This window comes from Chanodichthys erythropterus, chromosome 18 (genome assembly GCF_024489055.1).
Source record: "Chanodichthys erythropterus isolate Z2021 chromosome 18, ASM2448905v1, whole genome shotgun sequence".
NCBI lineage: Eukaryota > Metazoa > Chordata > Actinopteri > Cypriniformes > Xenocyprididae > Chanodichthys > Chanodichthys erythropterus.
This window is the reverse complement of record NC_090238.1, coordinates 19,225,354-19,246,986: the sequence shown is the minus strand read 5'-3', so window position 1 is coordinate 19,246,986 and position 21,633 is coordinate 19,225,354. Positions and strand designations below refer to the sequence as shown.

Below are 21,633 nucleotides of genomic sequence, written 5' to 3'. Positions count from 1 at the left end.
CAGAGAGATTGGAGAAAATACTGAAAAGAATAATGTTGGTGTATATTTCTAAAATAATTTCGAGCAGCCTGTTGAATCTGTAAAGTGAAGCTAAACGTCCCTTTCACTTACACTTAAATTAAGGAATAGACATCCTATTATTCCCACATTTTCCCTTCACATACTTACACAAACTCACTCTCAAGTTTTGCCATGCCTCACCCCTCTTTTATTCATATTTTTTAGAAGAAAGGTCCAACAGTACATCCAAAATATTTCATCATCTAAGAATCTTAAAGCACTTAAGACAATAAACTTGTTTCAACTTTTTTATTTCATTATAATTTTCAGTTGTTTTTCTTTTTATTATAGGAATAGGCTATACGAAACGTGTATGTATAGATGATGCTTTGCTTTTATAATCATTTCAGTGTAACTTTTGCTATGTACTTGTATTTTTGATACCTTGGCATTAATAAAATAAAAAAAAAACTCCTTGGTTAATGAATATTACACGTCTGAATAAGCAGCAAGTAAAAACAGAACAAATCAGTATAAATAAAAACATTTATTTATTAATGTTTGTCTTTGGAATATCACTCTCCTTTAATATCTACAAAACGCTAATATCTGTCAGAGTATCAGTGATGGTTTTGGGTCTCAGAACAGGATGACATTACAGCTGCTGAATGAATCAGCTCTGCTCCTTAATCAGACTTTTAACAGCGAATAAAACATGTCACACATACAGGGGTAATGATTTCTGTGATTTGAGATTTACAAAGTAGTGGTCCATGTCGTACTGTATCTGAATAATAATAATAATAATAATAAAAGAAGAGCAAACTGACAATGAATCCTGCAATTCCACATTAAAACCAACAGAGGGCAGAAAGCAGCAATAATAAAAACAGGACACTCCTTATCAAACTCACAACTCCTGTACACACTCGCTCTTCTTTAGGAATTGCTCAGGAGGTCTATTATCCGAACATCAAATAGCATTCCAGTTCATCTCGGAGGGACGAATGCAGGAACACTAGAAGTAGGCAACCTGCTTGTTTCCTTTTTACCACAAATGCTGAGTGCTTAAAGGGTTAGTTCACCCACAAATTAAAATTGTGTCATTAATTACTCACCCTCATGTCGTTCCACACCCAAAAGACCTTCATTCATCTTCAGAACACAAATTAAGATATTTTTTGATGAAATCCGGTGGCTCAGTGAGGCCTCCATTGACAGCAGTTTGTATCGTACGGAAGAGGATTAGGGCCAAAAACTTGTTAAATTTTGAGAAAAAAGTTGAAATAAAGTGTTGAGAATAAACTCATTAAATTACGAGAAAAAAATTTGTTTTTGTAATTTAATGACTTTTTTCTCATAATTTAACGAGTTTATTCTCAACATTTTATCTCGACTTTTTTCTCGAAATTTAACAAGTTTATTCTCAACATTTTATCTTGACTTTTTTCTTGTAATTTAACGTTTTTTTTTTCTCGAAATTTAACAACTTTATTCTCAACATTTTATCTAAACTTTTTTCTAGAAATTCAACAAGTTTTTTCTCTAAATTTAACAACTTTAATCTCAAGATGGTTTTTTTTATTATTGCTTGGCCCTAATCCTCTTCCGTAGTATCGTGTATCAAACTGCCAAAGTCACGTGAACTATTAAAATTCCGAAACACTTATGATGTAATGAAGCCTCGTTTACTGAAATCACGTGACTTTGCAATCCGAACCACTGATTCGAAACATAAGATGCGTAAAGCTTTTGAAATCGGCCATCACTAGATATTGTTTTTTTTTGCCGCATTCTTGTCGCTTTATAATATTAAGGTTAAACCACTTTACTCACATAAAGTGTTTTAAATACGTCTTTAGTAGCTTTCTGGGCATCTGAAAGTGTAAATTATCTTGCTGTCAATGGATGTCTCACTGAGCCATCGGATTTCATCAAAAATATCTTAATTTGTGTTCTGAAGATGAATGAAGGTCTTACTGGTGTGGAAGGACATGAGGGTGAATAATTAATGACAGAATTTTCATTTTTTGGGTGAACTAACACTTAAATGGCACAACAAGAAAGCACACAGTCACCATGAAATCAAATTAGACAATTCTTGTATTTTCATGGAATATTGCAGTATTTATTATAATGACTTATCCGTGCACATCAGATTTTTATATTTTTTTTGAATACATGTGCCCTCATAATCTTTAATCACAATGACTTCCTCTCAAGTCCTCACACTTGCAGTGACATCTCTTTTTGTGATGATGTTTTCTGGCACATGAGATTACAGCGATAGCAAACCACAATGATCCAATCATTTTCCGATGAACAAAATAAAAGTCCCGCCCTACATTTTTTCTTGTTCGAGAAGACGTTTCACTGTAATACGTCACAATAGAGAAGAAAAGACTATTGCAACCTCTGTTTAATGCCGACTTTAAGTTCATATGACACTTTTAAGAGCACTTCAGTATTATATGATGAAACAAGCAATTCATTTGTTGCTTGCAATAAGTCAGAATACATGGCAGAGTTAGCAGGCCATGCTAACCAGCCAAACTTTCTTATCTAGAGTCTCAAATACAAACCAGCAGCTAAAGATGAACTTTAAGGTCCACTTTAATGTTGTTCAAAGTTGTGTGCTCCCCTCCGAGGCCGTATTGTTGTTGTGGTGAAATTCTGAAAGCATTCGTGATCACTGTGCAAATGATCTGTATATATCCAGAGTCTCACATCTCAAAATGTCGGTAGATGCACTCTACGTATTCCAGAACTCTGTGCCAGTCCGGTGCATCATCTTTTAGCATCTCCTCCACCGTCTGAGGAACCACAATGAAACAGTAGTCACAAATGAACGACCACACAAAATCATACTAATATTCATGTTTTTTTTTTTTTTTCTCCATGAATCATGTTTGAGTCATTTTTTTGAATCTGGCCAATCATGATTGTTAATACATTCATGTCTGAGGCATTTACATAACCAGTCAATCATCTCTGAGTAATTATCATGTTCAACTATTCATTTCTGAGTCAATTACATATCTAATCAATCATATCTAAATTTTTCTCATGTCTATTCATTCATGACTGAGCCATTTTCATGTTTGGCCTGTCATGTTTTTCATTCTCATGTCTTGCATATTCTGAAGTCAGTACCAATATCTGACAGAACGATTCAAGCTGGAACTTATTAATTGTGCACTGGCTTATTAGTTTTGGTGGATGAATCAGGGTGGAGTAATTATAGGATTGAGTTATGAAATTAAATACAACTGCTTAGAAAAAACTCAATCATCTCACCAGTGATGCAGAGATTCCAAAACCTTCTCCAGTCTGGAATGCTAGAGTGAGATTCTCTTTCTATGGATAAAACCAAGATCAACATCATGATAACAACCCTTATGTTAATTTGTTTGCATGCAAGCATGTGTAAGATGTGTTTATTACCTTGTTCTCTGGACTGAGTTTGTTAAATGGTATGTGAGAGGGGAGGTAACTGTGGTAAATCGCACAAAAGGCCAAACCGTCCACCCAGCAACTGCTGAAATTAGTGATCTCAATATTCTGCAGGAAAGACAGGAGGCAGGAGAACAATAGAGAGACAGATATTCTACATTAGTCCAATTTTATTGCAGCTTTTTATTGGACAAGGACCACCCACTTAGACGGGAAGAGACTGGGTGACTGATTTATAAAGTGACGAACCACAGTTAGTTTTGTCTTTACATGCTGTTTGGTTTTTATAGTTTATCTCATAATAATATATCTGCATAGAAAATCATGCTAATATGATGATGATTTGTGGACGGTCTAACTGACGAACATAAGAGAAGTTACTCTATTTTTCAGTTTAAAAAAATTTCAAATCCAAAATATATATGAATTATAAGATGGAAGCTTAAGTTGTGTATTGTTATGTGTAAAATTTTTTGTAAATTGTAATGATGGAATTGCACATTTAATATCAGTTGGAGTGTATGTGACGCTGTAATAAGGGTATAGGTGTAATAAGCCATGGGTTCGGCCTACACCTTTTCGGTTGATTCTGTTTACATTTTTATGCTTATGTAAGTAAATCATACATTCATATGTTATGCAACCGAAATAAACATTTTTCATTTCATTTCATATTTAAATAATTTATGAATGGTTGTACTGAACAGACAAAAACAAAACAAAAACAAGATCAATAGAAGCAAATATGAACACACTCTGTGATAAAATTAAAAAAGATGGCAGAATATACAAATATGCTACAGTTCAAAAATGTTTTTGAAATAAGTCTCTTATGCTCACCAAGGATGTATTTTAACAAAAATACAAGAAAAACAGCAATATTGAAATATTATTATAAAATAGAAAGCAATTCAAAATAACTGTTTTCTATTTTATTTTAAAATGTAATTTATTTCTGTGATGGCAAAACCATTTATTTTAAATAGAACACTTTTGTAACATTATAAATGTCTTTACTGTAACTTTTGATCAATTCAATGCATCCTTGCTATATATAATCATTTAAATATAAATATATTATTTTTGCTGAATAAATGTAAAGAGTTAGTTCACTCAAAAATGAAATTTCTGCATTAAGTACTCATCCTCATGTCAGTCCAAACCCATAAGACCTTCGTTCCTCTTCAGAACACAAATTAAGATTTTTTTGATGAAATCCAAGAGTTTTTTTTTTGTTTATGTCCCATGGAAAGCAATGTAATTACCATCAATCAAGGTCCAAAGAAGTAGTAAAGACATCGTTAAAATAGTCAACGTGACTACAGTGGTTCAGCCTTACTGAGTCTGCGTTCTGACGTAGAACCTGGAAGCACTGAACGGAAACAGCGACGGAGAATGACGGGAGAGATGCATTTGTTGAATAAAGTCGTTATTTTTGTTTTGTTTTTGCGCACAAAAAGTATTCGAGACGCTTCATATTGTAAAGGTTGAACCACTGTAGTCACGTGGACTATTTTAACAATGTCTTTACAACCTTTCTGTACCTTGAATGATGGTAATTTCATTGCTTTCTATGGGAGATTAAAAAAAACCTTTTCATCAAGATTTCATCAAAAATATCTTAATTTGTGTTCTGAAGATGAACGAAGGACTAACAGGTTTGGAATGACATGAGAGCGAGTACTTAATGACAGAAATTTCATTTTTGGGTGAGCTAACCCTTTAATTTCTTGCTATTAAGAGCCCCAAACAAAAGCAAAATAGCGCTTTAGGAAATCCAGTGACAATTTTATTCTTAATAGCGTTCGTTGTTTCAACCCAGTAACTTGTAAACATGACTTCCAAGGCTTCTTTTTGCAGCCAGACTGATAAAGACCCATGTGAGTCTGACAAGAGCTTTCCAAATTGAGAAAGTGCTTTTCAGTTGTGTGTACAATGTGCATCAGACGGTCAGTGAAAGCACTGTGGGTGGTCCGTGCTGTCTAAGGCTGAGACAAGGAGGTGTGTGGCCGACTGCCAAGTTTGATCTGTCAGCTATTTCGTTTAGTTTGGTTCACTTCAGTACCTTGTATCCCTGAGTTCTGCCTTGACACCAGCGAAGCAGGGAGTTCCGCCTGGAACCTCCATGAAGCCTCAGCGACCTGAGTCCTGATGGGAAATCCTCCTGTGTCCTGATGGGAAAGGAGATGGATGTCAGTTCTCTATTCTTTGACTATCATTCCAGTGTTTCTCATGAACGAATGGTAACGGAAAAAGAGGTAATGGTGTTTGATTCACCTTGTCCTGTTGATCTTATTTGTCACATCTAAACCCGACGAGCTGCATGTTTGTGGGTTTGAATTCTCCACTTTCTTATCTGTTAGACATGCACAGACACGCACTCAGAATAAATCATTTGTGTCCGTATGAGTCTGGTATGCCGGCAAAAGTAGAAATATTCAATGAAACCCAATCATCAGGATATTGTGCAAATGAAACCCCTGTTTGCATACCTTTAATGTAGCTGGTCCTGTTGTTCTGCTGCTCTAAACTTACTGCTTGAGTCTTGCTCTGAGGAGTCTAAAATTATTAGGCACTGTTAACCGATTTTTGTTAAATATTTCAGATACATTAAAAATAGCAGAAATATATATATAATATATATATATACATATATATAATATGTTTTACTTTTTCTACTCACAGATTCTGTTGTCATAGCAACGGAGGGTTGGGAAGTACCATTTACAACGACATCAGGGTAATTGGAGGGCAGTCTGCACAGACTTCTGAAAAATGATGGAATGATCCATGAATGTAACACAGTCTTTGACAGACTGTGGGCTGGAAACAATGAATCATTTAGAATCGCCAAACAATGCTCTCTCATCAGATATGTCTGCAGAACTGTGCACTGATTCACAGTGATTTCTTGATGGAACTCAGACAAGCTTGAATCACACTGAATCGGAACTGATTATTTGATTCAGTTGGGAATCAAGAGTACTGTAGATTCCAAAGGTGAGAATCAATTCCACTCAGGGGACTCGACTCCATTCTAACACGTTCAGACGAGACAAATCCACGCACCTCGATTTCCAAACTACTACATGTCTGAGAAAAGCCTGAAGAGCTAAAATCGAGGCTTTTGATTCATTTTGAAATTTTCTTGAATCTTTTGATTCAGATCACCAACAAAACGGTCAGATCCTGATTTGTTATGTGACTGTTACATCATTTAATCAGTAGGTGGCAATGAGTGAGCTTCCTTTCAATCATTCACTCAACAGATTCTTTCAAAAACACATGGGCTGCATCCGAAATCACATACTCTCTTGAGTAGGTCCTTTGAATAAGTAAATATATAAGTAAATGAATGTAATACGGAAGTACTTCATTAGCCATGTTGCCTTTATCACAGCGTCAGTTGGAATGGTCCTTGAAAGGGACTTAGGTCACATCACTGCCATTCACAAATCCTATCCCGTTGCCTCATGGGATAGTAAAGTGTCCATCATATGCACACTTCAGAATCTCGCTAGAAGAAGTACGTCATCTGGGTTCTTTTAGCCTACTCTTTTATGAGTAACATGAATTCGGACATACTTCTTTTGTCACATATTGTTTTTCACATACTATATAGTAGGGAAGTATGCGATTTCGGATGCAACCAGTCATTCACAACCGGAACACAAAACCAGCACTAATTTATATATAGAGGAAAAGCAGCTAAAAGATATGTTGAAATTAAAGGGTTAGCGCACCCAAAAATGAAAATTCTGTCATTAATTACTCACCCTCATGTCGCTCCAAACCGGTAAAACCTTCGTAAGTTCATCTTCGGAACACAAATTAAGGTATTTTTGATTAAATCCATGAGCTATCTGGCCTCCAAAAGACTGCAACATTATTATCACCTTTAAGGCCCAGAAGAGTACTAAAGACATCGTTAAAATAGTCCATGTGACTACAGTGGTTCAACCTTGTAAAAATAATAATGGGTCGGTGTTCTGACGAAGAACCCGAATGCGCTGCACTGTGTGTACAATGTCAACTGTGTAGGAGACTGGCATGGAAGAGACGAAATTGTTGAATAATGTCATTTTTTGTTTGTCTTTTGCACACAAACATTATTCTCGTTGCTTCATAACATTAAGGTTGAACCACTGTAGTCACATAGACTATTTTAACAATGTCTTTACTACCTTTCTGGGCCCTGAAAGTGGTAATTGTGTTGCAGTCTATCAGAAGCCAGATAGCTCACATATTTCATCAAAAATATCTTAATTTGTGTTCCGAAGATGAATGAAGGTCAGGTCACATTTCCATGATCTCAAAATTTGAGCCTATGTATGTTTAAGATCCATTTATTTCAAATTTTTGAAAAAATGGAAACTTGGATAGTACTCACCTTGACCTCTCTGTAGTATCAGAGATGTGCATTTCTCTTTTTCCCTTTATCTCATCTGTCCACAGATGCTCTTTGGGTCCAGTGCTCTTCTTATAACCCTCCACTTGTTTCTCTAGGCCCTTCAGTGCCGGCATCGCCTGGTGGTTGCCTGTGACCTGCTTTAATTTCTGCTTGCTCTGCTCCAGTTCAACTTTGAGGCTCTCCAATTGACCTTCGACCTCCCGGCGACCCTGTAAGGCATCGGATAGCTGTGTGCCCATGTCCTGCATTGCTGCTCTTAAAGAACTTAGCTCTTCCTCAGATTCTGCCCTCAGTCTGTCTGAAACCACTAGCGCCACCTTCAGGTCAGCCTGGAATTGCTGCCACTCCTCACGTTCTGCCTACAAAAGGAGTAAACAGTGATAGAGTCATATTAATATAGGTATGGTATGTTATATACATATATTTATATAATATATTTATTACTATATTATGGATTTTTTATTATTAAATAATTTAATTACATGCACACATGTAGGTCAAACCAGTACACACACACACAAATATATATACACACTATATTGCCAAAAGTATTGGGCCACTTCCATTGCCACAGGTGTACAAAATCAAGCACCTAGGCATGCAGACTGCTTCTACAAACATTTGTAAAAGAATGGGTCGTTCTCAGGAGCTCAGTGAATTCAAGCGTGGTATTGTGATAGGTTGCCACCTGTGCAATATGTCCATTCGGCCTGCACAGAGTCCTGACCTTAACCCGATAGAACATCTTTGGGATGAATTAGAGCGGAGACTGTGAGCCAGGCCTTCTCCCCAACATCACTGCCTGATTTCACAAATGCGCTTCTAGAAGAATGGTCAAAAATTCCCATAAACACACTCCTAAACCTTGTGGAAAGCCTTCCCAGAAGAGTTGAGGCTGTTATAGCTGCAAAGGGTGGGCCAGCTCCATATTAAACACTACAGATTAAGAATGGGATGTCATTAAAGTTCATGTGCAAGTAAAGGCAGGCGTCCCAAAACTTTTGGCAATATAGTGTGTGTGTATAATTAATATATATATATAGAGAGAGAGATAGAGACTGATAATTAAAATACTGTATGATAAAATAGAAAATATAACATTGAATTATATATAAATATTAAAATATACACTAGGACGACTGGTCTTTGAAAGCAGAGCAGTAGACTAAGGATATGAATGTTTTCCTCTTGGATAGAGTTGTAATTCAGCTGTGAGTCTGTGAGGTCAGAAGGTTTGTTGTGAATCTCACTGCTGTGGTGATCATACTGTGCTGCTGTCCACCTCTCACTGTTTGCTAAACACACACTCACACACAATATGCTTACATTAAACTTCATTTGCCTCTTTTGAGGAATTTGAGATGGTACTGCACGTCTCAGCAAGATCAGCAACATGTCTAACTTCAAAGGTAAAAAATGTATCCTGTACTGTTTACATGCAGTGGTCCTGAGCCGTGTCATATTTACTCACACACTCACACACACACACACACACACACACACACACACACACACACACACACACACACACACACACACACACACACACACACACACACACACACACACACACACACACACACACACACACACACACAGAGGAATCTTACTTCGCTTGCAGTCCTGAGCATGTTCTGGCAATAAAGTGATTGCTCAATAGCAAGTTATCAAGAAATACAAGAGTGATTTCCAGGCATGATAACACAAATGTAAGATACACAACATAATTTAATAATCACAATCTAAATCTATTTCTGTCATGACAACTCTCAAAGTGTTGGGCATGGTAATGGCTATGACAATGTTGATATGTTTGGTCTTGGTGGAATAGATCTGCTACGCTGCTGATTTTATTGCTGCTGTTGATTATTGCTATCAATTGCTAACCAATCATCTGTGTCCTATAGATAATGATATGATTACAAGCAGGAGAGTTAAAGAACCTATTAGCCTGCGCATTTAGAGTTTCATGACAGAACTTTGTATTCTTTCATGATCACTTTCATTTCTTGTCTTTCTCTTTTTATAACTGATTGAAACTGTCTTGATTCCGCCAGAGAGGAAAATGACTTAAATGAAAACAAACTACTGACTTGTTCATGTTAGTTCACAGTGCATTAACTAATGTTAACAAGATTTTAATAATGTATAAGTAAATGTTGAAATGAACATTAACAAAGATTAATAAATGTTGTAGAAGTGCAGTTCATTAATTAGTTCATGTTAAATAATGTAGTTAACTATTGAACCTTATTGTAAAGTGTTACCGAGTTATTAAGATGAAAGGGTGGAAACAACTATGTAAAAAACTTTGAGAAAAGATACACGAGACCAACTGGAAGTCTGCCAATTGTCAAGCTAATTTTTGTGGGGAAAAAGAAAAGAAAATGCATTAAACAAAAATACTAGTACAGTATGTTAACTTCAACCGAACTTATTCAATTACATGACTCTGACTTCTATAATGATTATTTTAATGGAATTGCAATGTAAGCATCATAACAAAATATGTAAATACATTATGACACTATGTATGTTAGTATAGGTCAGTTGTTAGTTCCTTAGCCTGAAAAAGGTTGAAGACCCCAGCTGCGATTAAACAAATAACACTGAAGGAGGATGGAATTAGAGTAGGAGGAAAGAGAGAGCAGGGAAAGTCTCAGGACCCTCTTCATCACACTGAGGCCTCCAGACCCCAGCTGGAGCTGATTACAGCAAAACTTTCTCTGACGCACACATAAGAGTCTATCTGATATTGAAACACAGGCATTGGAGTGTATTTCTGTGCTTTTCCTTTTTATCAATAAACCCCTTTAAAAAATTTGGCAAAGCAAAATTGCCAATTGTTGACTGCACACTTTGTGAAACCTTGAGAATATACTCAATTGTGCAAACAAGTATTTTATGCACTACAAGTATTGTTTTTTTTTTTTTTTAAATCTGTAATATAACTTATTAATGTTACATTTTCAAACCAATATTGAGATCCACTTAAGGCTGGAACACACTACATGACTTTTAATATCTGAACAGAATTTAAAACACTAGGCATCATTTACTAAACGACCGAGGATCACACACTTCATCAGACTTTTCAGTGCTTCTGAACGCAACAAACACAGAATATGTACCTCGTTGCTAGGAGATGCGTGACAAATAAAAAAAACAATATGTGTTCTAAAATTAACTCAAAATATAAAACATGATATTCTCCGACTGGATGAAATCAGAATCTGAAGCTAAAAAGAGTCTGTGCCCATCATACACTATGCAATTTTCTGTGAAATCTGTCAACTCCAACTGGCCAAAATCTGCAGACTGCTTCTGACACTTAGCAGCTTTTCATGGCAAATCATGGCAAAAATCTGGGCAAAAGTTGTGTTGTGTAGCCTTAAAGAAAAACAAAACAAAACAAAACACAAGTGATAAATAAAGGATTAGTTTACCCAAAAATGAAAATTCTGTCATTAATTACTCTCATGTCGTTCACCAGTAAGACATTTGTTAATCCTCGGAACACAAATGAAGATGTTTTTGATAAAATCCAAAGGCTCAGTGAGGCCTGCGTTGACAGCAAGATCATTTCCTTTTTTAATGCCCAGAAAGGTATTAAAAACATATTTAAAACAGTTCATGTGACTACAGTGGTTCAACCTTAATATTATAAAGCAACGGGAATACCTTTTTGTGCGGCAAAAAAAACAAAACAAAAAAAAAAAAACACTGCTTCATGAAGCTTCAAAGCTTTACAAATCTTTTGTTTCGAATCAGTGGTTCTGAGCATATATCAAACTGCCAAAGTCATGTGAACTATTGAAATTTTGAAACACTTTTGACGTAACGAAGCCTCGTTTACTGAAATCACGTGATTTTAGCGTTCCGAACCACTGATTCGAAACAAAAGATTTGTAAAGCTTTGAAGCTTCATGAAGCAGTGTGTTGAAATCTCCCATCGCTAGATATTGTTGAATAAAGTCGTTATTTAGTTTTTTCTGGCACGCAAAAACCACTGTAGTCACATGAACTGTTTTAAATATGTTTTTAGTACCTTTCTGGGCATTGAAAAAGGAAATGATCTTGCTGGAAATGCAGGCCTCACTGAGCCTTTGGATTTCATCAAAAATATCTTAATTCGTGTTCTGAAGATGAACGAAGGTCTTAAGGGTGTGGAACAACATGAGGGTGAGTAATTAATGACAGAATTTTCATTTGTGGGTGAACTAAACATTTAAGAAAAAAAGTCCTCAATGAGTTCATAAGAATTTTCTGTTACAAGAGAGATTTTCATGCATTTTCCCTTTTCCTATTAGCCTGTTTAAATCCTGAAGCAATTGGCCCAAAAGGACACTTCATTTTATTGATGGATAACTGAGTGAAACCACATTAACACATGTTGGCAATCACCCAACCTTGTTAAAGTCATTAAATTCTGTCTTTCTCTTTCTGTTCACACTCATCGCTTTCCAGGCATCCCGACAGGACAGAAAATGACCCCACCTCTCTCTCTGAAAAGTGGTGATGTTTTAGACATCAGCTCATTGACTCAGAGGGATTTCTAAGGAAGTACCACACCCATCTCAGATGATAAGAAGTTGTTTCTCTTTTTTGGGGGCTTTGCACAGTGTGTGTGGGGGTGGGTAGAGTGTGACTCTCTCACCATATACTTGACAACCCCTTTCACTACATAATCACTACACTCTTTCTTTGCACACTACTACACACACAGAAAAGTGCCCACAGACAAGTGCGTCTGACACAATGGCCTAATACACTGTGTAAAGCTTTTTCCAGCCAAACCCAAATCCAGTGTGTGACTCCAGCATTCAGAGCAGTCCATCTGGAACTGATCCGCCAGCTTCTTATGTTCATAACGTGTGTATGTGTGTAAGAGCGAAACAAAAACCGTGGATGGAGCAACCCACCACCACTCATCAAACACACACACACACCCATAACAGATTTTATGTTCTGTGAGTACAGTCATTGTTAGCACACGAAATGTTACATTTTAGCAATGTCCAGCGGGGCGAGAGAGAGCTTGTTCACATTGTGTGAGAGATTCGGGTCAAAATGCAACTGGGAATATTACAAAGAGTGACTCATAGATCTCATGAGTGAATATGAAAGTTGTGTGGTAATGTGCAAGAAAGTCACTGAGTATGTTTACATGCACAGTTATGAGGTACACCGCTTTTTACGTAGTCGAGATACAGTCTTCATATGTCTAAGTACATGACAGTGCTTATCCAAATATTTGAAGGAATTAATACATATTGCTTGTCGTCAGCTCTGTTTATCGGAGCAAGCGCACAACGCAGAGGCTAATTGTAGCATGATAAATGTGTACACATGATGGACAAAATCAAACTACAGTTGCATTAAGGTCTGTTAAAACGTTATAAAAACTTTCTTCGGGAGAACTTTGAAGAAACTTTGCAAAAACTATGATTTCTGACTGAAGCATCAATATGACATTTTAAAGTAAAAATTAACAGAAAATTGCGACCGACTTTTCTTCCTTATTGTGTCATGTATCAGAGTGAAGCGGCTTCTAGAAAAATATTTTTTTTTAATTTAAAGTGGGAATTTATTGGATCGTTGGTTGGATAATTGCTGCAATCTTATGTGAGTGACAGGTTCCTGGAGCGGATAGCGTATTGTCCCGCCCTCGTGTCGATGCGCATCAAGGGGTCTTTCCAAGGGGGAGGGGAATTCATGTTTAATGTTTTTGATTTAAGATTATGACGGCACATTAATTAAAAAAATAATGTTGTACACGGATAAATCACTTATATTAAAGTCCCCCTGTGGTAAATAATTTTATCCTTTAAAACTCATCTTTAATCACCAAAATTACATATTAAAACATTTTTTTTTTTTTCATGTGAAAAAAATTCTTAATGCCTTAGAATAGCTTGAATGTAACTCTACACCCTTGCCTCATTTAATATACACGGATCTATGAATATGATAATTAGCCCCGCCTCCACTCACTTGCACGAGCTCAGATGAGATCCGCTCGGTCAACTTACTGAGGTAAACGCTGCACATTGTTATCGCTTTTTACAAAGTCGGACAAATAAAGGTAATTAATATGATTAGTGTTTTGCTTGACTATGTTACAGCTAATAATGTATTGCTAATGTTACACAAACCATGTTCACATTCACGAGTCAGACAGCTGCCTTCTAACAATCAGTATCCTTAGAAATGCTTTGAACAACTCCGAACGTCAGTGGAGAAAGGCATATAGATCATCAGAATATAGTAATATACATCATACACCCCCCATATTGCTAAATCTACCCGATTTTTCATATCAACAGAAAAATATACAGAGATAAACTTTTTTTGAGACTCTTGAGCGATCAGTTAATGATATGCTAAAGCCTTCAGGCACATTGACATGATTGGTTACAAGGTAGCATGTGACATCAGAAACACCAGTGATTTCAAACTGCGGGTTTGAGACTGTCTTTGGTTCACTGCAGTTTTAAATAGAAAATACTCAGTAATGGTGTTGACTTAAGAATTTGCACATGGTTTGTCTTAAAGCATGTTAAAAACACCAGATAGACATATAAACAACATTAAAAACTTGATTTTCGCCACAGGGGGTCTTTAAACACTGCATTGTTCCATTAAAAAAAAAAAAAGAAGAAAAGAAAAGAATAGTCAATTTTGACTTGATGACCAAAGACCAATTATTGCTTTAATCCAGCTGAAGTGCATGTAAGTGCACATAGTAGTTGACTTGCATTTTAAAGATATCTGCACTCACAGAAGGCTGGGAAGGAACACACTCACTCTGTTGTTTGGTCAGTGAGTCGTTACTTGCTGACTTCTACTATCACAGGGTCCAAACAAAAAAGTTTTGTTCTTGCAGCAGCTAAGCAGAATTCCCCACATCCCCCTCATTATGTCCCGTTCACTCCCTGTTTCCATCTGTGTCTCAAACACTCCTACTTCTTCAGGCCTGACACCCTGTATAGCTGCTTTGTGACCAGAGCATTGTTCTGTTTTTAAATGTTGCTATAACTAATAAACATTCTCTTTATTTTGTTATATAATTTATATTGTTTTATAATACTCTAGATCAATGCTATTCAGAAATCTCTGCTAGTCTGAGAGAAATGCAACAATTTCCTTTGCTGTCCCTCTCTTTCTTTTTTCCCCCTTCTCTATCCCTCCCTGCCTTCCTCTCCTCTTTTCTGTCAAAAACAGATTTTATTTTTATCAGATTTTTTCTTGCGACTACCAGATTAGGCCCATGTTAGAACCCTAAAATAAACCACTGACAAAAACAATGTCCATTTCTCAACTATGACAGGAAGGGAGTCATTTGTAGGATTGCATGTCCCATAAGCCTTTGCTGAAGCTGACAGGCTGTTATCAAACCCTCCCTGGCTTGCACCTCTGGGAACAATGTTACTTCCTGTTGCATTTTCCTGTCTTCAAAAGAGGGAATTTTAGAAACCAAAGTGTCAAGCACAAACCGAGAGTACATGGATGGTGCAAATAGAGGAAAGTGTGATTCACCTGAATCTTTTCCTTGCAACTTCTCAATTCCTCCTTCATCTTCTCCCTCTCCACCAGAAAACATTGTAACAGATCTGAAAAACAATATTTATCGGATTATATATAATATAAGTATTTTCTAAGCACACAATAAAGCAATAACCCACTAAAGGAAGTGTGTCACTTTAGGTTTACTGCAGTAGTAAAATCACCTCAAACAGCTTATTGTTTTTATAAAACCACAGCTAAAGCAATATGATAAAAGTGATACAAATGTTCAATAAACAATTAATTAATTAAGTATTAGTGGTTCTCAAGAGGTTTTACATTGGATATCAAATGGCAACCCAAAAAGCAAATGAATCAATGAATGAATTAATAAGTGAATTAATTATTTAATGCACTGTCTGTGGCTAAACTAGTTTTGTTCATGGTTTTCAAGAATGTCATGTAAGCTGTCCCTCTTGACCAAGTGATATGCCAACAATAAAAGATTTTAAAATTTGATGTATTCTCTTCTTTTGTATAAAACAAGCCATAATAAATATGCATGCTTATCTGCTTTTATTATTTGCATTTTTTATCCTCCTTGCTGTTCATGATCAGAATATACCAGCAACACCATATGAGAACCACAGATATACTGTATATAATACATTGAGAATGTACCATTATATGTGGACAGTGTTGAGTGTAATGCATTACTAAGTAATTAATTACTGTAATTTAATTACTTTTCCATAGAAAAGAATAATGTAAGGGATTACAGGATTATTTTTTCTATAGAACAATTCTATATAACACAATAGTGGATTTAAAAAATTCAAATTTAACGTCTAATGTTAAAATGTATGTTTTTAATCTAACCATCTCCCTTTAAATACTTTGGTCATTATGCAATTTTTGTTATTTGAAAGAATTAAAAGGGCAGTTTCATATCTATCCTTGCATTATTAAACTGTCCGAGGTTGATATGGTATTTAGAAAGTAATTAGTAACAAGAAATGGAATACTTTTTAAATAAAGCAATAGTACAGTAATATAATTACACTGTTAAAGATGTAATTACTAGCTAGTAATTGACTGCTTTTTTTAGAGTAACCCAATACTGTGCGCGTACCATTTCCTAAACATGTTTACGAGTGTATGCCGTTCATTTAAATATGTGCATGCTCTAATTTATGAATGAATCAGAGGACATATCGACTGTCTGACTCACCATTCAGTATGTGTGTAGATTCTTCAGTGTTGCTGAGCTGCAGTGTGTTCAAACACTCCTGGAGGAGTTCTGCATCCACTTCTGTGTCTCCATTGACACACACGCCTGACGAATGAGACGCCAGACTAGGTGCTTGTGTTATCTCATGTTCCTCCTCAGCATCTTTTGCAGGCCCTGTCCTGATGTCCAACAGCGAATCATTCTGATTGGTGGAGATGCGTGGTGGACTGAGAGCATCTTGAGCTGTTTCAGGGGTGGCTGTGCTTGTGCAGTTGGAAATGGACACCAGCTGAGTGGTTGGTGACAAAGTAGAAACAAGACTATATGGTGAGGTGGGAGGTGTTTCATATGTGTCGACGGCAGCGCCTGTAGAGAGACAGAGGAGGAGCTCTCAGAACTCTTTAAATAAAACATTACCTGACATCATAACTTGTGTGTGTAGATTAGTCTGTCACAGAAATGAAACTTCATTTCCATGTGGTTAATATTCATGGTTTTAGGGGACTAGAAGACACTGCCTGGGTACAGAATTATGCGACTATCAAATACAGCACAGATTTGACTACCAAGTACAGATTTTTTGTCTCTCCATTTAGACACTACACTGTAAAAAAAATAAAAGTTGAGAAACTTAAAAATTTAAGCAGATTTCTGAGTTTTCTCAACTCGTTTTTGTAGATTTTTTGAGTTTTCTCAACTTTTTTGTTGTATAAACTAAATACAACAAGTTGAGAAAACTCAAACTGCTGAAGTTGGTTGCCTTAAACTTTTAAGTTTTCTCAACTTTTGATTTTTTACAGTGTACTACCACTGCTTTCCTAATCACATTTGTTCTTGTTTTCTAACAAAATATCTAAAGATCCTTTAAAAGAAAGATTCAAGAAAATAATTTTTGAAATAAATATATTTTTAAATATTAAATAAAATACAAATAATAATAATAATAATAATAACAATAATAATCCTTTACAAATCCTTTTGAACAACTTTTGAAACAACAACATTGTATCTAATTCCTGTTATGTTGCAATAAAAAAAGAAACTTTTTGGCAAATATCAAATTTTTGTCAGTTCTTATTGTATAGCTTCAGAATACTTGTGCACAAGTCATATGGACTATAGGTTTATGACACTTTAAGGGCTCGTTCACACAGAATATGTTTTTGCTTTGAAAATGCAAGACGCTACAGTGGAATGGGGAAAAAACGCAAGGTCTTGAAATGCGTTTTTTAAAGATTTTAACTTGAGTGCCGCATTTTTAGAATGCAGTTTCATACGTGAGACGCTGCAAAAGACGCAAGACGCGAGAGCACCGGTCAAACACGTCTGCCTAGTGCGTTTACATAGAAAAAGAAATGAAAAGTATCGCGTTGGAATGGAAAAACGCGTTCTGATGTGTGAACGCCTCTGATGTAGCTTTTACATAGGCTACTTTTTGAAGCTTGAAAGCTCAGTACATTATTATTAGAGGAACCAGCACACAATTCAAAATGTCTTCTTTTGTGCTCCAAAAGTGAATAATACAGTTTTGGAACGTCTTGAGGGTAATCATTCAAGAGAAATTTTTAGTTTTCTAAAATAGGCAGGTTTCACAATTTGCTTTTTCTGAATACAAACCAACAGGAGCAGATGAGACTGAATGTGTGTGAGTGTGTGTGGGTGTTCTTCATTAAGAAGCCTTTCTCGTCTCCCTGGGTGGGAAAGGTTTGCTGATTCAGTAAGTCTGAGGGCTCTGGACACCACCAATAATAGGGAAGAATGCACAATACAGTATGCCAATAATGACTCTTTCTCTCTCTCTCTAATACATTTAATAACTGTCCTGCAGTTCTTTCTTTTACAATATCTGACAGTTACATGCCTGTATGCTTCACACACAAACACACACTCTTTTCCTTATTCCTTAATTTTTTGTTTCTATATCTCTCTGTCTCTGCTGTTACTTTATCTCTTGTGAAAAAATTCCTCTGTAGCTCCCTGTCATTGAGGGTTATTGTTCAGATCTCAATAAAACACCAGGCAATTCAAATATTTGTGTATGTGTGTTTGTCAAAAACTAGTTACCTGAAGATCCATGTCGTTCTTTTCCAGAGTTATTCCCCATGTTACCAACAGCTTATTTCACTCTAGTGAAAGAGTAAAAAAAAAAATTAATACAAATCATTTATTTTCTTGGTTACACTTATTTCGATGGTCAACTTTATCATTCTACTAACAATAAGTAACTTTGCAACTACATGTCAACTAACACTCAGAGTATTAGTAGACTGTAGACCGTTGGGTTAAGGTTAGCAGTTTGGGTTAATATCAAAACTTAAAATATGCCACTCCCATATCTAAAATACATATGATATTTTACAGTACACAATTCAACCTTTATACAGAAATCATAAACACTGTCTGTTTTCATAAAGCATACCAGTGCCCTTCCTCACAAAACTCATCAGCTAGCACAGCTGTATCATTGATAGAATGTAATATGGCTAAAAAATATCTCAATACAAGCATTTCAGTCAAATAAACCTTTAACCTGCAGGGGAAAAATCAACTTGCGACAACAAAGTAGCCCAATTCCTTGGTAAAACTTGGAGACAGACTTGGCAACCCTGATGCAGTTAGTCAGAATGTCTGTTGGGGAGCATCAAAATGAAGTGTTAGCAGACATTAAGCAGACACTTTACCAATACTCTAATGATTGGTAGTTGATATGTAGTTGCAGTTAGTAGAATATCTAAAGTGGACCATCAAAATAAAGTGTTACCCTTTTCTTTAGCACCAATTCTCACACACATGCGTCCCATGCATTCTTTATTCAATATCCAAATATCAGTGGTGCTGACACATGCATCAACTCAAAAGATATAACAAGATTGTGCGCTAGTATCTCCACTTATACTCCTCTTCCATCTCTGAGATATTCAGATAGCTCTCCAACTACTGGTAGGGCAATTTGAATGAGGTTTGTGGTAAAGTTTGCATGAAAATGCAAAAGGCCCATGCACAGCACTTGCTAAACTTACACTGAGATAGAGCAAATAGATTAGAGAACAACATAAACTTGTTCCAGTGAGTGGGAGAGATAAGACACATAGGCTTGACTAGTGTCTCGAGTCTCGAGACTGGTCTTAAGACCATTTTTTGAATGTCTTGGTCTTGTCTTGGTCTCGGCCACATTTAAACTCGGTCTTGTCTTAATCTCAGACTAAAAGGACTCTGGATTTATTTCAAGACCGGTCAAGACCACAAGTCTGATTTCTTTGTTAACATCATCATTAATTTGATTGGATGTAAAACTTCCTGCTTCAAATGCAATCAATAACTTATTTCTAATTTCAATTATTTTGTTATATGTCTTGTATAAGATCTTGATATTAACATATGATATAATTAAGCAATATCACATGTTTTACAAATGTTCAATAAACAAAATTAGATTTTTAAAACATTAATCTCAACATTATTTATGCATTTGTAATTGTACGAATTCAGATGCAACTTCTGTTCCACCTCTGAAGATTAATTTTGATTTCAATTGATTGGTAACAGCTCTATATAGTGTCTTACTATTCTAATTGTAATTATTGATTAAAACTAAGACTAACTAACTTTTTATGCAGTAAATGTGGATCTATCAGATGAATTTGAAGAGTCCTAGTCTGGCCTTGACTCGGTATCGACTTGTCTTGGTCTTGGTCTCGGTTTAGGTGGTTTTGAACACTAGGCTTGACAAACTTGTTTTTCAGATATATGCAATAGAGTTTTCTACTCTATTTGGTCGTCATGTAATATCAGGACTGATGTTGGTCTCTAATGAACAACACCTAACAATGTTATTACACCACTGTATGTTCAACAAGTAAAAATAAATCATATTTTAATGAAGGGTTCTGAACTTAGCAGTCAGAGACAACCAAAACATACATGGAAATAAAGTTGCGCCCACTTTGTTTACATAGGAACATAAATTATAACAATTGTAATCATTATTAACAGTAGCTAGGCTAATACTAGGCTACTAAAAATAATAATAGCCTAATAATAACGTACATTATTTTTTATTGACTAATATTTTTGTAGTCAAATTAATTAATATTGTTGTAGTCTAATACAAAAAGAGAAAGAAGACGTTTAATAAATCATCGGTTTACCATTTCGATCATTTCTAATAGGCTAAAAACGGTTAACTCAGCCCGTGTTACAACACTCTCCGGTCTCTCCTACTTTAAATAAGTTTAATGAACTAGCAACTTTAAACCAATATAATACCTAATAATAACGACTTCAAACAAAGATAATAAAACAAGGAAATAACATGACTAACGTTACACGGACAGAGAGCATCACTATAGGAGAAAAGGACCGCAAATCATTCTTATATAAATTAAAAAACATACAAAAACACCTAGCTATACGATAGTGAAGTATAATGCATAAAACAAGTATAATGAATCGTTTCTGTTGTTTACACACCTCATTGAAGATCTCGTGTTCACCAAGACTGACTTGGAAGTTTCACATGTTGTCGCTGCTGAAGTCGCACCTCTTCACGGACGAGAGCGGATCATGGAGCACACTGCAGGATGTGACTATGAATCCCGGTTAAAAACTGTCCTTTTGCCCCCTCATGAGGACTGAGCGGTAGCCTACTACTCAAAACAGCGCTAACTAGATCTAAAGCATTATGATTTACTGTCCTGAGCCTTTGAAGGAGCGACACATCACAAATAACATCCCGTGTAAACACCCTTCAGGTGACTGAGGTACTTCTCAGGAGTCACGTGCGAGAACATTCATTAACATCAGCATTATTAAGGGTATATGTTTAGTCCGAGTTGTGATTTATAGAGCTTAACGAATAGGCAGCCTGTCAGTTTACCATAACCTCTGACTTGATCCTAATTTAAAGGCTTACCTTGAGCACTGAGCAACACAAGATTGTTTAGCATATCCGACCTACTGTACTGATACTGCAAAGACGCAAAGGCAATGAGCCACAACAAGTCACAATAAAAAAACTAGACCATAAAAGTCA

The 21,633-nt window shown here is 35.9% G+C and overlaps 1 protein-coding gene across 2 annotated transcripts; it reads right to left on the bottom strand.

The window, feature by feature from the left end:
• Window positions 1-240: 240 nt before the first annotated feature.
• si:ch211-195o20.7 (cytospin-A) lies at window positions 241-21,629 on the bottom strand. 2 transcript variants are annotated; one of them, XM_067367898.1, is made up of 12 exons: window positions 21,072-21,629; window positions 18,666-18,727; window positions 16,602-16,967; window positions 15,404-15,477; window positions 7,844-8,223; window positions 6,137-6,218; window positions 5,946-6,012; window positions 5,731-5,809; window positions 5,519-5,624; window positions 3,445-3,561; window positions 3,298-3,357; window positions 241-2,813 (listed from the first exon to the last, which is right to left on the bottom strand). In XM_067367898.1, exons 2-12 carry the CDS (start codon window positions 18,703-18,705, stop codon window positions 2,724-2,726), a joined length of 1,461 nt encoding a protein of 486 aa, XP_067223999.1. In that variant the 5' UTR covers window positions 18,706-18,727; window positions 21,072-21,629; the 3' UTR covers window positions 241-2,723. The 2 variants fall into 2 exon arrangements, with proteins under 2 accessions (XP_067223999.1, XP_067223998.1); XM_067367897.1 differs by having other exon boundaries at window positions 6,137-6,221; window positions 21,072-21,627.
• Window positions 21,630-21,633: the final 4 nt, after the last annotated feature.

Excerpts from the sequence above, each read along its gene's own strand:
- si:ch211-195o20.7 (XM_067367897.1), bottom strand. The coding sequence starts at position 18,705 with ATGGGGAATAACTCTGGAAAAGAACGACATGGATCTTCAG. Across the intron at positions 16,968-18,665 it reads AGAACGACATGGATCTTCAG|GCGCTGCCGTCGACACATAT; the intron begins GTAACTAGTTTT and ends GTCTCTCTACAG. Across the intron at positions 5,625-5,730 it reads AATAAGATCAACAGGACAAG|GACACAGGAGGATTTCCCAT; the intron begins GTGAATCAAACA and ends CTTTCCCATCAG.